The sequence below is a fragment of the Eublepharis macularius genome, chromosome 2 (genome assembly GCF_028583425.1).
Source record: "Eublepharis macularius isolate TG4126 chromosome 2, MPM_Emac_v1.0, whole genome shotgun sequence".
Lineage (NCBI taxonomy): Eukaryota > Metazoa > Chordata > Lepidosauria > Squamata > Eublepharidae > Eublepharis > Eublepharis macularius.
This window is the reverse complement of record NC_072791.1, coordinates 116,743,243-116,758,941: the sequence shown is the minus strand read 5'-3', so window position 1 is coordinate 116,758,941 and position 15,699 is coordinate 116,743,243. Positions and strand designations below refer to the sequence as shown.

Below are 15,699 nucleotides of genomic sequence, written 5' to 3'. Positions count from 1 at the left end.
GAAACTCAAATCACAGCGAGGGATGCTGAAAGATCAGCACAAAAATACAGTATCCAAACAAGACAAAATAAAGAAAAGATGGAAACAATACACTGAAGACCTATATAGAAGAGATGGAAGGATGGCAGTTTCCTTCAAAGAAGAATCTTTTGACCAAGAACTTGTAATCTTAGAAAGTGAAGTGAAAACTGCACTCAAATGCATCAATAGTCTGTACTCAAAGAAACTGAAACAAATCACTTGGAGTTGATGGTATACCAACAGAATTATTTTAAACTACAGAAACAGAGTACATCAAAATCTTAACAAGAATATGTCAACAAGTATGAAAAACAAAACAATGGCCATAGACTGGAAATGCTAAATCTCAATCTCAATTACAAAAAAAGGAGATGCCAAAGATTGCAGCATCTATCGGATCATTGCATTAATTTTCCATGCAAAGAAAGTGATGCTCAAAATTATACAACAAATACTGTTACAATATATGGAATGAGAAATGCCACATGTTCGAGCTGGATTCAGAAAAGGAGCATACCAGTTAATTTCAGAAGACAATCAGCCTGCATTTTCTAGATTACATTAAAGCTTTTGACTGTGTGGAACATGCAGACTTATGGACAGTGTTAATTTCCAGCTTTCCTTTTTTTAAAAAAAGATCATCTCTAGCCATTTTCATTCTTATTTGAGTGTCCTACAACCTTTTCTTCCTGGGTCCTTTGCTTCTTTCCTTTTTCCTTTTTTTATTTCCACAGAGGTGAGAACATCGGGGGGGGGGAACTGGGTGCCTGAGAAGGAAGGATTGCCTCCTCTGTCTTCAGTGAAAGATTTGCCCTGGGAATAGGTAGGACCATGGGAGTGGGGGCAGAAAGATCAGGCCCAGTTTCATTCAACCAGGTATATGGTTTTAATCATCAATTACAAGAACTGTAAACCACTTTTCTGTAACTTATCTATATTAAAGAATGTGAGCCTCTGAGCATGTCCAAAATGCCTTTTCCTCATCAATGAATAATCATCGTTAATAATTAGACATGGGCATGATCCAAAAAAAATACCGATCAAGCTGTTCGTGGATCTGCTCTGGTGATGACCCCAGATCACCGATTCACTCCGATCAAGTCCCGTTTCCAATCTGGAACATGGGATCGGAGGGGCGCCCCCCCCACACACACTTAGAGCAGATGGGGAAAAAAGTTTTTAACCCGGCGACGCGCCACCTCCCCTCAAGGAGGGGACATTTTCACACACACACACACTTAGAGCAGGGGGGGGAGTTTTTAACCTGGCAACGAGCCACCTCCCCTCAGGGAGGGGACGTTTTCACACACACACGCACACACGCATGCATGCATGCACTTACAGCAGAGGGGGAAAATGTTTTTAACCCGTCCCTGCCTCTCCAAATAGAGAGACACCCCATCAACAAGTTTCAGCCAGCTTTTAAAAAAAAGCAGGGATAGAATCCTCCATCCCACCCAATTTTAAAAGCAAGCAGGCAGTCTTCCAAAAGCATATTTTAAACAGGAAGAAAGTAAAACCAGGATCCACACGGATCCTCGCAGATCCTATGGTTTTTTAAATAGGAAAAACACAAATGAAACATCAAATCACATACCAACTTCTTGCAAAAATCAAGCACTGGGCTAAGAAGCCAGGAGGAGAGAGATATCTCTTTTCAGTTAACTCTTCAACGCACTGAACGAGCTCAGTCAGGAGAGGAGCACAAAACAGCTTGATAGCTGCTCTCAAAGCAAGGGTTTTTTGAAAGAGTTAACACTGAGAAGAGATCTCTTCTTAACTCTTTCAACGCACTGAATGAACTCAGGAGGAGCGCAAAACAGTTTCTGCTGATAGCCGCACTCAAAGTTTTCTCTCTCTCTTAACCCATTCCTCTCCCAATCACTTTGCTTATATTTTTCTCAGGAAGCCACCTTTTCACTCACAACTGTTTGCTTTTCCTCGCTAGGGGAAATATTATCAAGTTTCAAACAGAGCTAAGGCATTCCCCTGCCTCCGTTGCCAGGGGAATAGATCGTTGGCACCTGAATGTCTAGCCTTCCGGTCCTATCACGATCGTCCCGGTCCAGCCCCCTCCCAACTGCGGGATCATTTGCCGTGGAAGACAACGATCCACCAGGTCACGATTGGGAGATTGCCATTATTGTGGGGTTTTTTTATCGTAATGGAGATCGTGCCCATCTCTATTAATAATGAATAATAATTGTCCTCACCCAGCATAAAAATCAGGCCTAAATGACTGAAGAGGCATAATACTTAAGAAGGTTTAAGCTCTAGAACATTTCATAATAGAAAGCCAAACGATTTGGGGAGCACAATATTCTCAAGCCCATAATCACTCAGTACAGATTGAAGTAAGTGATTTCCAACAGAGCTCTGAATCCTACCTCACAGTTTTAAAAGACTTGAGGGAAAAATGTAGGCAGAGTAAGTAAATCAATGAAAGACTCCGGGTATGAACATAAACAACTTTTCCATGGATAGCAGGTGGTGTGCCATATTGCAGAAGGCTTTTCCTAAGACTTCTATGAATGCCTACTTGCGTTATCTACTGCACATATAAAATGGAAATGGGAGGCAATAATTGTCATGAAAGGCTGAACTACTTTTTATATTTAGAATGTTGTTAATTTCCATGTTATTTTTATTTTTTAATCTGGTAAATACCCCATCTCTTCAAAGCTACATATTATGACTCCATACTGATACTGTGTGGTACATATCTAGTGGTGAGTGGAAACACGACTACTAATACAGCTATTCAGTGTGGCAACATGAAGCCCCATCCCACTAGACTGCTGGACTACCACCCAAGACATCCTCAGGCTCTGCTCAATGAGTCTCATGGTTTAGAATGGGTACATGGCAACCCTACAGTCCCCCTCCAAGTGCAGTCATGCCTTCTCACCATAACATTTCTGGCTACAGGACTAGTAAGAGCAAACGAGGAGTCCTATATGGATAGTTGAAGAGAAAAAAACCATCAGGCTGAAACATAAATATATTAAAGGGCTCATTCAAAAGCCATCTGACATGTTCATCCTTTTATTCTCCTTCTTTGAATGTAAGCATCTGCCTTTAACTTGAATATATAACCAAACATAACTTTGCATTCCTTTTGCTTATATGCTTCAGAAATTCTGTCTTTTGTTGTAAACCAATAGTATTTACTTATATTTTAATTTGGCAGAAGCTTTTAAAAAATACAAGTAGAAGATGCCTATTTTCCAGTCTTCAAAAATGTACAGCCCAGTAGGCAATACAGAACAAAAAGCTTTACTTGAAATCTACAGTGTCATTCTTCTACTCAGTGCGGCGCTAATAAAATTCACCATGATTAATAGCATGGCCTTTTTATTTATTGTTTTTATGTGTCTAAGTAGTTCCTGATTTCTCTTCATCCTCTTCTGGAGCTTCATAATCGTTTCCTATAACCTTTATGAATTTTTTATGGTAGGTTCCTAGCGTCAGATCATTACTTGATTTCCAGGGAATCATTGCACTGATGCCATCTTTTTGTATGAAAGGCATGGACCACAGCTGTTTCCAAAAACCATTTTCATTACTAGCGGCATACACACATACTAATTTATGTACGTATTTATTTAAAATATTTAAAAGACACTAATGTTATGTGTACAAAGCTTTCCACTGTAAGAGATCTTTGCATGGTTGTAAAATGTATTATAGTAAAGAAAATGTTCACAGGTAAGTAAATTCTCTTTCAAATTACATTCTCTGTAACAGGGGAACAAATGACCACTTGCTGTGGTGTTATTCTAAAATCTAGTGTCCACATATGTTTGTTATGGGGATACTTTTGAAAGTGGCATCTTTGCACCAAGTTCACCAAGACCCAGCTATCATGTTGTAAGCTTCTGCACACATTATCAGCTGCCAGAGACATGAAGCAGGGCCAGCGATACTCAATAGATTATGGCTACATTCTTTGCAGTAATAGCTGTTAAAAATTATAGTGAGAAGTAGAGAATTCACCAAGGGAATACCATTTTTGGCAGCATTTCCAAGGGCAGAGTAACATGTGCTCTGGATTCTAATGGTACATAAGTATAGTAAGAAAAGTAATGTTTACAAGATTGCAATATAAGGGAATAATAGGGTTTCCATACCCAAGGGACACACTCCAGACAGAATCATTTCAGACTTTGGAGATCCAAAAGACTTGACAGACTGGAATCTTGATTTTGTATCTGTGCCTCTTGTGCTCAAGTACTGACATCAGAACTTCTGGTCACAAAAAAAGAGCAATATGAGAGCTCATTTACAGTGGTACAACCCTGGCTTTACGTTTACAATAACTGTGCAATATGGGAAGTGATAATCAGCATATACTCTTCATTTATTTTCTTCTTCTAAAACATTTATGTATTTATTATTTATTTATTTTATTCAATTTATACCCCGCCCTCCCCACAGATGGGCTTAGATTTGTCATCTTATAGACATCTAGAAACTTCCCACGACAAAGTTCTGTATGGAAACAGTTTTACGTGAGTTAAACTAAAATATCACTAATGTTGATGTCAACCTAATAATACCAATTAGGAAAAAAAACACAGATTGTTTTTTAGTTGAATAAATGCTGATACCATCGGTCCTCAAAAACTTGGGAGACATTCTTCAGGGCCCATTAGCTGCCTTGTACTAATAACTCAACAAGAATGCTGTTTCTGGCCTGTCTACTATTGATAGGTTTCTGCTGAGCCACACTGAGTACTACCTTCCTCTTCTGCAAACTCAATATAGTGTTTCCCAATTAGGGTAAGACAATTGACTTCATAGCTAGAAAAAGCAGACAACAAGACAATTTCTTTTAATCTGCCTCACTCCTGCAATGATACATCAGCACAGAAACGTTAGCTAAATGTACAGGTCTTAAAAATGTGTATACTGTAACTCTATACATGATATAATGTCATAAGAAATAATAGGTTTCACTTGGAAACAGAAAAGTGCACATGAAGAGGAACAGAAAGGTGAGTGCTGAATCCTGCCCTCCCACTGGAAACATAAGGGGATCTGGCAACTCTGTTTGCCTTTGGCTGTCTCTGCATAACAACCTTGGACTTTCTAGGTGATCTCTTATCCAAGTACTGACCCTGCTTTGCTTCTGAGATCTGATGAAACTGGGGTTGCCTAGGCTATCTAGGTAAGGGCATTTTACTAAACTACAGTTAGTAGTCATAGACATGTGCACGGAAGTAGTTTTTGCACAGGAGTCCATCTCCTGGATCAGGCTCTATAAAATGCAAATTGATGCTGCATGCAGTTCTTGTAGGTGGATGACCACATCCAATCATCAGGATGTTACATAAAAGGTATCAAAACCTGAATTGTAAACTGGGCAGAAAGCACCTAATTGAATATCAACAAAAACCAGATACAAAATTACATTGGAAGCTTGTGAGCCCTTCAGTACAGCAGTGTATAGATGGTGGTGTTCTTTCCATTTTTTCCCATGCAAATAGGAATGAGCATCTCCATGTGCTATGTAGGTCCACTGAACACAGTTATTAGCTGCACATTACTGGCGAGACCATAACCTCTATTTATTATTTCTAACACTTTTACCCCTTCATATAGTCCCTGTGGAACTCTGGTTGCATGTTACTATCTCCTGTCAGATCTACTATTTTTTAATTAAATATGATCTCTCCCAAACAAGAAACACAGCAGATTAAATACCAGGATTTAACCCCGCCCAAGGATAAATAAGATGGTTTCTGTAATCCAGAACACAAGGGTATTACTTTAGCTGCAGAAAAGCTCTTTACTTGTATAAAGAACAAAAAAAACCCTGAGGATTACACCAGTGGAAGAAGTGCTGGACAGGCAGCATAGCAGAATAAACATGTTCTATATTCCACAGGCAGGGTGATGCTATAGCTACTCTGCTCACTGCCACAGGCACTCATACCTTTAGGATCAAGAATGCCAGGTTGGGGGGGGGCACTGTAGCATGCAATTGTCCTAATGCCATTTTTGTTAAGGTCAGGTGTCTTCTGCAAGAAATCTCCAAAGTTTTCATAAAATCAATGGCTTTAACACTTAAAGAGCTTAATCTACAGCTCAACAAAAGCAAATCAAATATTCTTATTAAGACCTAGATAACAAACAAGTACGCTAATGATTGCAACAAAACTCTTTTAATACAGTCTAAACAACTATCTTTTAAAATTCATCTTGGACATCACTTCAAAAGTTTTACTTAGAATTGAGGTGCATGACACATACTGAAAGAAATAATTTTCTGAATTTCTTTTGACAAATACCTATCTGTCACTCCTAATATAATACATAGGTGCATTTTAAATTTGAAAAATCTATGTTTAAATCATTTATAATAATCAAATTAAATTTTATTTTATTTTAAGCACTTTAATTTGATAAACTTGATGTCATTTGTAATTAAGGGTGGGTAATACAGAAACTAGTCTAAGCATATTTAAACTATAGTTCGGGACTTATCAAATTAGTGCAAGAAATTGTTTCTGATAACAGACAAGGTGCATACATAGCTGCATCACTGGTTGTCTAAGCTGAGTAAGAATTACCTAAGAACATACAGAAATAGCAAAAACAAAAATTCAACATATGAAATTGAAATGTCCGTATCAAAAAAGCACCAAGTTTGTAATCTTATGCACAATTACTTGGGAATGAGGCTCACTGAAACCAGTATGACTTATTTCAGAGTAATATACAGTTTGCAAACAGCAGCATCAGAATTACATATGCTCCTAAATGCCCTCTGAATGAAACAATCTTGATAGAACATCAGAGGGCAAGGAGTGAGGGGGCAAGGTAAGTTTCCAAAGGGAAATGTTCTGCAGTCTGAGCACTCTGACTGGAAAAGGTCTCATTGCTCCTGTTTCATAGTTGTCAACTTGGGCAGGCAGAGCTGGGGGTGGGACCCAGCAGAAGATCTCGAATTTTGTAGGAGTTCATATGGGCCTTTTTAAGGCTTCTGATTGGACACAAGGACTAACACAGGTGGTCCGGATGATCATCCAGACCAGTAAAGATTTATGTGGAGGTAGCAAATTTTCTAGCCATATTTACAAGGCCAATGATATAGGAGTTCTGCCTCCCCAATATGTGTTGATTCAAGCTTCCTTAATTTTTCAGTTTGTCAGTATGGAAGCTATGAGATTTGTATAAACCAACAGTCACTGTAAATCAGACAGCTATCAATGGACACTATCCCACAATGAAATCCATGAACTAATTAGATCTGTTGGACTTATTTTGGTTCGTTTCAGTGATATCATGTTTCCCTAATGCAGAAATTAAGTAAACTGCAATGCAGTCTTATGCAAAGTTAAACTTTTCTAAGTCCGTTGAAGTCAGTGGGCTCAGAAGCACGTGACACTGCTTAGGACTGCATTGTTAATGTATTTAAGAGTGTGATGCAAAACATGTTAGTCTTAAATAAATTCTAATGAATTCAATGGGCACTTGCTAGTAAGGAGGTTTAGTACTTTCAAACATGTTTTCAATATAACTTTAGAAGGGCATAAATTACATCACTCCTTGGTAATTTTGTATAGGGGTTGCTACCTAGGGCTGAGTGTCGGGAAGGGGAGGAAGCAAGGCAACAAACTCAGACCCACACATTGGCTGGAGTGAAAATTGGCCACGACTTTATTGAAAACAGGAGGAAGGAGCATTGGTGATACATGTGGATCGGATCCCAAAAACATCAGCTGATCCGCCTGCCAGCCGATGACCCTCACCTCCCCTGACCACAGCTGAGGGGGGAACGAAGGAGTGGCATTAAGGGGGAGATCACCCCTGAGTGATTCCCTTGCCACATGGGAGTGAGTATGCCGTGGCAGGCCCCAAGCTGGGCACGCACTTCCATAACTCACTCCCAAGATTCTATACGGGCATCCCCTTACCAGGGAGCCTGGGAACGCAGGCCCTGACTCCCCCAAAAGGGATCTGATGCAATGACAAATCGCCGACAAAGTTGTGACAAAAAAAAAGTACAGACATGTACAAGGGAGTGGTGAGTGGGTGTTCACAGCCAAGCCAAAGTGAAGAGGGGCAGGGGCAGCAGCCTGATAAATATCTGGCTGCCAGACCTGAGTGAAGACTGCATTTCCAAGGTCCGGTGGCAGGCTCCTCCCCTTTCCTGCTCCATCCCTGGACATCCCTGACTGGGCGTCTGGGATTTGAATTTGATTGGTCGAGGACCCGCCTGGGAAATACCAGGTGAGCCCTCTAACATGGCAGCTGCCATGCTTTGATCTCCCTCCCCGCCCATCAGTGGCAACCTAGCCTCCAGGTGAGTCCAGTGGCCGCCGATTAGAGTATCATTAGTGCAGCAAGAGGCTCGGATCTGGGAGTCTCAGTTTTGAATCTCCACTTTGCCATGGAATCTTGGCCCAATCACACATTCTTAGCCTCATGTACCACAAAGGGTTGTTATAGGAATAAATTGGAGGTGAAGAGAATAATGTAGGCCACTTTGGGTTCCTACTGGAGAGAAGGGGGGTATAAATGAAGTATAAAAAAAATAGTTTTCCATAGTCACCATTTACTGTTAGAACACCAAGCCACAAACCCATGAGCTGGCCCAAAAACAAATAAAATAAAGCATTAAGATGAAGCACAAGAGAACCTTGTCTGCATCACGTTGTTATGGCTTCATAACCCATCCTACCCTGCAATCAAAAGGCTGGGGAAGCAGAATGTGCTGAAGATTTCTAAATGTGTTTCGGCTGTGAGGATTGGATGTGTACTGTATGCAACTGCCACACAGAGAGACTCAGATACACCTTAGGCCCTTGATTATTCATCTGACCCTTGATTTAATACAAATCTGCAACTGCAGAAGGGAAACTCTGAATTTGTGACATCTTCAGAATGATTCTAGGATCTCAAGGCTTTAAAATGTTTTAACATCTGTTTAGAAAGTGGAACAGAAACTATGTAATTTTCTGTTTGTAGCAATAGGAACACTATTGAAAGAAAAGAAACTAAAGATACTATGCTGAAGACATCCATAATAAGCACCAAAGGCAGTTGCTCTGATAGAAAATCACACGGAAGAAATGCATCATGCTCATCATTGTATTAAAAATGCTACTACAGGACATAAGGTGGTAAATTTGTCCCCAACAGATCTTGTCAGACCAACCTACTTTCTTTCTTTGATCAAGTGACAAGCTTACTGGATCGTGGGAACTCTGTCGACGTGATTTACCTGGATTTCAGTAAAGCTTTTGATAAGGTCCCCCATGACATTCCAATGGATAAACTGGAGACTGGACCATAGGACAGTTCGGTGGATAGGGAACTGGTTAGAGGACCGCACCCAAAGAGTGGTGGTCAATGGCGTTTCATCAGATTGGAGGGAGGTGTCCAGTGGGGTACCGCAGGGCTCATTTTTTTAGGCCCGGTACTTTTCAATATTTTTATCAGTGATCTGGATGAAGGGGTAAACAGTCTACTCATTAAATTTACTTATGATAGCAAATTGGGAGCAGTGGCAAACACCCAAGAAGACAGAGTTAAAATTCAACAAGACCTGAATACTCTGGAGAAGTGGGCAATTGTGAACAGGATGCAATTCAACATAGGTAAGTGCACAGTATTACATCTGGGCCACAAAAATGGGAAGCACAAATACAGGATGGGGGATACACTAGTATGCAAAAGAGATCTTGGAGTAAGAATGGACTGTAAACTAAATATGAGCAGTCAGTGTGAGGCGGTGGCAAAAAGGCAAACTCAGTCTTGGGTTGAATCAAAAGGGCCATTGCATCGAAATCGCAGGAGGTCATAGTCACTCTCTATACTGCCTTGGTCAGGCCGCACCTGGAGTACTGTGTGCAGTTCTGGAGGCCTCAATACAAAAAGGATGTGGATAAAATTGAGAGGGTGCAGAAAAGAGCAACGAGAATGATCAGGGGTCTGGAGACTGAGCCCTACGAGGAAAGGCTGAGGGCCTTGGGAATGTTTAGTTTGAAGAAGAGGGGATTGAGGGGGGACATGATTGCTCTCTTTAAATATTTGAAAGGCCGTCATTTGGAGGAAGGCAAGGAGCTATTCCAGTTGGCAGCAGAGGATAGGACTCAAAGCAACTGGCTTAAATTACATGCAGAAAGGTACCGGCTGGATATCAGGAAAAACTTTTTCACAGTCAGAGTAGTTCAAAGGTGGAATCAGCTGCCTAGGGAGGTGGTGAGCTCCTCTTCATTGGCAGTTTTCAAGAAGAGGCTGGATGAATATTGGTCAGGGATGCTTTAGGCTCATCCTGCATTGGGCAGGGGGTTAGACTAGAAGGTCTGTATGGCTCCTTCCAACTCTGTGATTCTGTGAAATTAAAGCTCATCTGCAACAAAATCCAATCCCCAGACCCCACCATAAGACACAACATCTTAAGCACATTCTTGCTAAGGATCACAGCCCAATATTTATTTCAAAAAGCAAAAGAAACCATCAGTTTAACAATTCAGCATGTGCACTATGTTTTAGTTCCTTTACCAAATTTTTACCAAATAAATTTATGAAAACTAACTGCTGAGTTGCAAATGAGGAAGCAAATAACTCTCATAATCTAAGTACAACCCATCACAAGGACCAGAACTAAAAAACTGTAGCAGTTTGTCCTCTGTTCTTCTTGCTCAAGCAGTTTCAATCCAATTCTGTTTTACTCAGCAAATATGCTTTAAAATACAAGATCTACAGCCAGTTGATTCTTATCATCAGTTTGGTCCTAATGGAATCCAAGGCATAGAAGTGTGTAATCTGGTAACATTCAGACACCTGTTTAGAATATTAGTAGGAGCACCAAAAAAATATTTAACACTTTTATCCCAGTGTATTTATTTGATATTGTGTGTGTGAGAGAAAGAGAGCATACACTCCACAGACCATGCCAGTAGAATCTACATTGTTCAGTTCTTTATGTCACTTAGGAAAACAACAACAGTGTGCAGGGAGATGCCTTAAGATAGCCAAACACAAACTCTGCCTCACTTTTGTTCTCAGTTTGCACTCCTGTCATTATTGGATTCCTGCAGAGGTGTTTATTTTTTAAGCATCCACATGCAGAAGTCTTACAGTGGCAATGAGAGATCAGACAGGATCTAAAAATAGTTCCGATGACACCTTACAGCTCAAGCCCATGCTCACATACAAATCTCTGAATAAACATGCATAGGGCTGGGATGTAAGGCTCTAAATTCTGGGGAGGGGGGAGTGGTAATAAGATTCATATACATAATTAACTTATTTTATTGAAAACTTTTCAGCAGTGAGTAAAAGCAGTATAGATATATAGTTAATTAATTAGTATCAACAGATTTTCTTCCCACATCAGATTAAACTAACAAAATTGATGTTCTACTCCCACCTCCATCACGCGCATGTTAATTTGATATACTATGAAAGAAATGTCTATGATGACCACCGAGATTCGATTTGAAGTGTAGACAGTGGATGTGAGGGGTGGCAGAAAGGTATTCTTTCTAGTAGTCCAGAATGGGGACAGCAACTGCACCATCACTTACTGGCAATGAAGGAAATCCTGACTGGATGAAAATCAATGGGTGGTTCCGATTAGACCAGAACTCTGGTCTCCTCATTATGGATCTGGGGGACAGAATTTGGGTAACCTTGATGCAACACCTCTCCAAACGCAGCAAGGCCGGCTGCCTGTTTAATTCTGATGAGAGAATAAGAGGGTCGCTGGGCGCCCCCCTCTCCCGCTTAAGTTCTCCTCCTCCCATTTCCAGCCGTCCATCACCAGCTCTGCTGCTTACCGGAGTCCGTGAGTCGGGGTCTGGAGCTGTCCCGCCAGAAGTAGTTGAATTCCAGGCATCTCTCGTTCTCTACTGCCCCGACGGAGCAGAGCTCGTCCAGCAGACGCAGCGCTTTCTGGCAAATCTCGTCCTCCCTGCCGCCAGGCATCGCCCCCCAGCATCCTTGTGAATAGAGAAGAGCTCTCCGGTCGCTCACACGCGCCTCCTCGGCGGCTGCTGCTTGCTGTTTGTCTGCCACCGCCGAGGCAACTGGGGAACCGTTTGCATGCTTGGAAACAGCTGCGACGGCGGCAGCCACACCAGCGCCGCCCCTCCGTGTAGTCTCCCCCGAGCCTCCGCCGCTCCCAACTTCGCCGGCTCGGCCTTGGGGCTGTGCCGAACCCAGCAGCTTGCCTGCGAAGGGGAAAAGGCGCCGGGAGGCGGACCCCCGCCACCAGTTGCGCGCCAGTCCTGGCGCACAAACATTCACCGCACGGCCGCTAAGCGCGCTCGCCAAATCTCCAGACGGCGCCCGAGAGGCTCTCCCTAGTGGCGGGAACTTCCACTGCAGCAGCCGGGCGCCGGAGGAAAAGGCCCTTTCGCTCAGCGCCGAAACCGTGTTCTGCTCGGCGCCTCCCAACGTTCCTACTACATTTTCATCCTCCGAGGGGCCTCCCCTCATGTGTTTACCTTTCTTGAACAAAACTTCTCTTTCAACGTGACCAATGCAAGTTGATGGTAATATTGATAAAGAGAAATGGATTGTAAAGACAATAAAGGCCAGAGAAAGAATTGCCAACCCCTAGATGGGGACTGGAATTTTCCTAGAATTACAACTCCGGACTACAAAGATAATTTCCTTGAAGGAAATGGCAGCTTCAGAGGGCAGTCTACTCTGTATGCCATCTTATGCCCACTCCTTAAACACTCCCTAAACTCTACCTTCCCCAGAAGCTGTGCCCAAATCTCTATGAATTTCCAAACCAGAGGCCACTTGGGGAACTTAAAGAGGGATGGGACTGCTCTTGGCTGGTGTCCTGCTATGGGCCTTCAGAGTGGATTTTTCTCCTTAACTATAAAAAAACCTGACTAGGATTTTGAGATTTTAAAGTTGAGTGAAACATAACTGGACAGTAGCCAGTTATACCAGCACAGATATTAGGATCAAAGGAATATTATTGCGTGTGCATGCAATCGAGTCACAGATGTCTTACATAGAGTCTACAGAAGCCTAAAAGTGATGTAAAGTGGAAGAAAAAGGAAAGAGGGAGTTTTATGAGATGGGAATTTGAATTTTGGCGAGTAAAAGTTACCTCACAGAAAGAAGAAGAGTTGGAGGAGCTTATCCTTTACCTGGACATGACATCACATGGTATGACATCATATTTCCACTGAGCTCTCTCAATTTCCCAAACTCTACCCTCCTCAGGCACCACCAAATCTCCTGGAATTTCCTCCGCTGAGGTTGGCAACCTGTAAATAGGTGCAAAAGTGGTTCCAAGCCTGCTCTTGACAAACAGAAAAACTAGATGAGATCATTGGAGAAACAGAATGAACTGGATCACTTCAAGACTGTTGGGGACCAATTACATTTTTCAAAGTTACCCTATATTCATTAATCCCTTATACATGGGAAACTAGTACTGCATGTGAAGTGCTAGGCTAGAACCTGTCTCTCAGATGTGCCAGATTACTATTTACAGGAAAAAATTTACATAAAAGAACATTAAAAATGGGACCTCCCCATCTGTAACCTGGAGTAATAAGAGCACATTTTGCCAACAGAATTGGATCACTACATGTGGATATGATGTCACATGACATGACATTGTACCCCTGCTGTATAAAGAGTGCATTTCACAACTTTAGTATTCTTTTTGGCATGTAAATGCCAATGAAACATAGGCAAATTCTTTAACCACCGAAGTTCCTGTTTCTGTGGCAAAAAAAATTGCCAAGTATTCGCCCCTCATCCTCACACAGCTTTGTTTTCAAGAACCAGAGGACCCCCTAAGAGGGATTTTGCACCCTCTTATGCTGCTATATGTTGCAAAATAACTTCAAGTAGCTCTACACTGTGACATAAGCACCCTTATATAAAACTATTTCTCAGAAGCAGGGGCGACCAGACTTACCTGGCGCCCGGTTGCCGCCGGCGGGCCGGGAGGGAGACGGGGAGCAGGCAACGGCTGGGCGCCGGCTCACCCGGGACGCCCGGGCGGGCCGGCGCCCAATCGGATTCAAACCCGGGGCCGGCCAATCACAGCGGCCCTGGCCGGCCCTGGGGGGGGCGGGGATTGGCCGCGGACCTTGGGTCCGCGGTTTTCTCTCTGGTCCGGCAGCAGGGTATTTACCCGGCTGCCATCCCCGCCCACCTCACTTCTCCTCGGTCTGCGGTCTAAGCAGCAGCAGCGGCAGCAAGAGACGGAGGCGGCGGCGGCGGCGAGCGACGGCGAACGAGGGTCAGCGGCGGAGACGAGGAGAAGAGAGCGGCGGCGGAGAAGAGCTGCAGGAAGGGCGCGCAGGGCGAGGTCTGGCTGAGCCTCGGCCCCCGTGCTTCGCCGCAGCTGGAGGCGAGCTCCGGACGCCGGGAAGCAGACGAGCGGCGACGAGCACGTGCGGGGAGGGTTAGCTGAACCTCAGCCCCCCCCCCCCGTGCCTCAGCCAGGCGGCGCGGCAGCGGAGGCGCGGCTCGGCAGCGGAGGCTTTGCTGGCTCCTCTCCCCTCATTCTCGATACAGGGGGCATCGCTCCTTCCCCCCCCCCTTTTTTCTTCTCTCCCTTCCCCCGTTTTGGGCAGGGAAAGCGGGCTTCTAGGGCTCATGGCCCCACCAGGGAAGCAGGCTGGGGGGAAGAAGGGCACCCGGGGGGGTCACAAGGCATCGAGGGGGGGGGCGCGCACCCCCGACCAGGCCCCCAGCGACTGCCCCCAAAGCCAGCAGGGGCGGCAAGCCAAGGCCCGCTCGGGGCAAGGCGGCCGGCAATGGCACTACTGCGCCCCGTGCCCCCAGACAATCGGGGGGTCAACCTGGGGCTCGCAACAGCCAAGACCCTGGTCTTGGGCGGGGGGATAGAGCAGCCATTAAGCCGGCCTCTTCTGCAGCCAGGCCCCTGCGGCAGGGCAAGGCTAGGGGTGCGAGAAGTGCTGTGGAGGGGGGCTCCGAGTGGGATGCCAACCCCTCTACCCTCCAAAACATCAGCCGGGCATTGGAGGCCCTGTCGGCCAGGGTTGAAAATCTGGGGAACTCCGGGCCCGTGGCAGCCGCCACAGCCGCGCAGCCCGTGGAGGTCCCCCAACGGAAAGGGAGCAACAAGGCGAAGAGAGGTGGGGCGCGAGCCAGGTATCATGACTCACGCTCCCCCTCGTCCAGCCCAGAGCGCTCCTCCAGCAGGCGTCGCAGGAGGTCAGCCAAGAGGAGGAGGACGGCCCGCGTGAAGGGAGGCCACCGTCGGCATCATGAGGATTCAGACAGCGACTGGACCACAGGTGAGTCCTCGTCCTCGGACGATGGGGATCAGGATGGGAGCTACTGGGAGGTGGCTTCTGGCGTTCCTGGTCTCCCCGACTGGGCCCAGCGCCGGCGGGCCAGGGGCGGGCACGGGGAGGGCGACCCCCGGGAGGTCTGGGGGGCCAATGACTCCCCCCCACCCACCTCGTCCTTCACGGATAACGAGGACCCCCCCGGCATTCACCTCCCCCGCAAGGTCCGGGAACGCATTTTGGACGGGTTTTATTTAGATGTCTTTACTCTGCTAAGGCCGGAGGCAGAGGATGGAAGGTCTGCCCCCTCGTCCAAGCGGGAGAAAAAAGGGGCAAAAAAGGAGGCCGCCGAGCGCACCTTGCTATATGTTGCAAAATAACTTCAAGTAGCTCTACACTGTGACATAAGCACCCTTATATAAAA

General features: G+C 44.7%; 1 protein-coding gene across 1 annotated transcript in view; it reads right to left on the bottom strand.

Moving 5' to 3' along the window:
• The window catches only part of SYT9 (synaptotagmin 9), a 150,947-nt gene extending 138,983 nt beyond the window's left edge, over positions 1 to 11,964 (bottom strand). Inside the window, exon 1 of the mRNA XM_054971964.1 lies at positions 11,817 to 11,964. Coding sequence (XP_054827939.1) covers positions 11,817 to 11,964 — 148 coding nt within the window. The remainder of the gene's footprint in view (positions 1 to 11,816) is intronic.
• Positions 11,965 to 15,699: the final 3,735 nt, after the last annotated feature.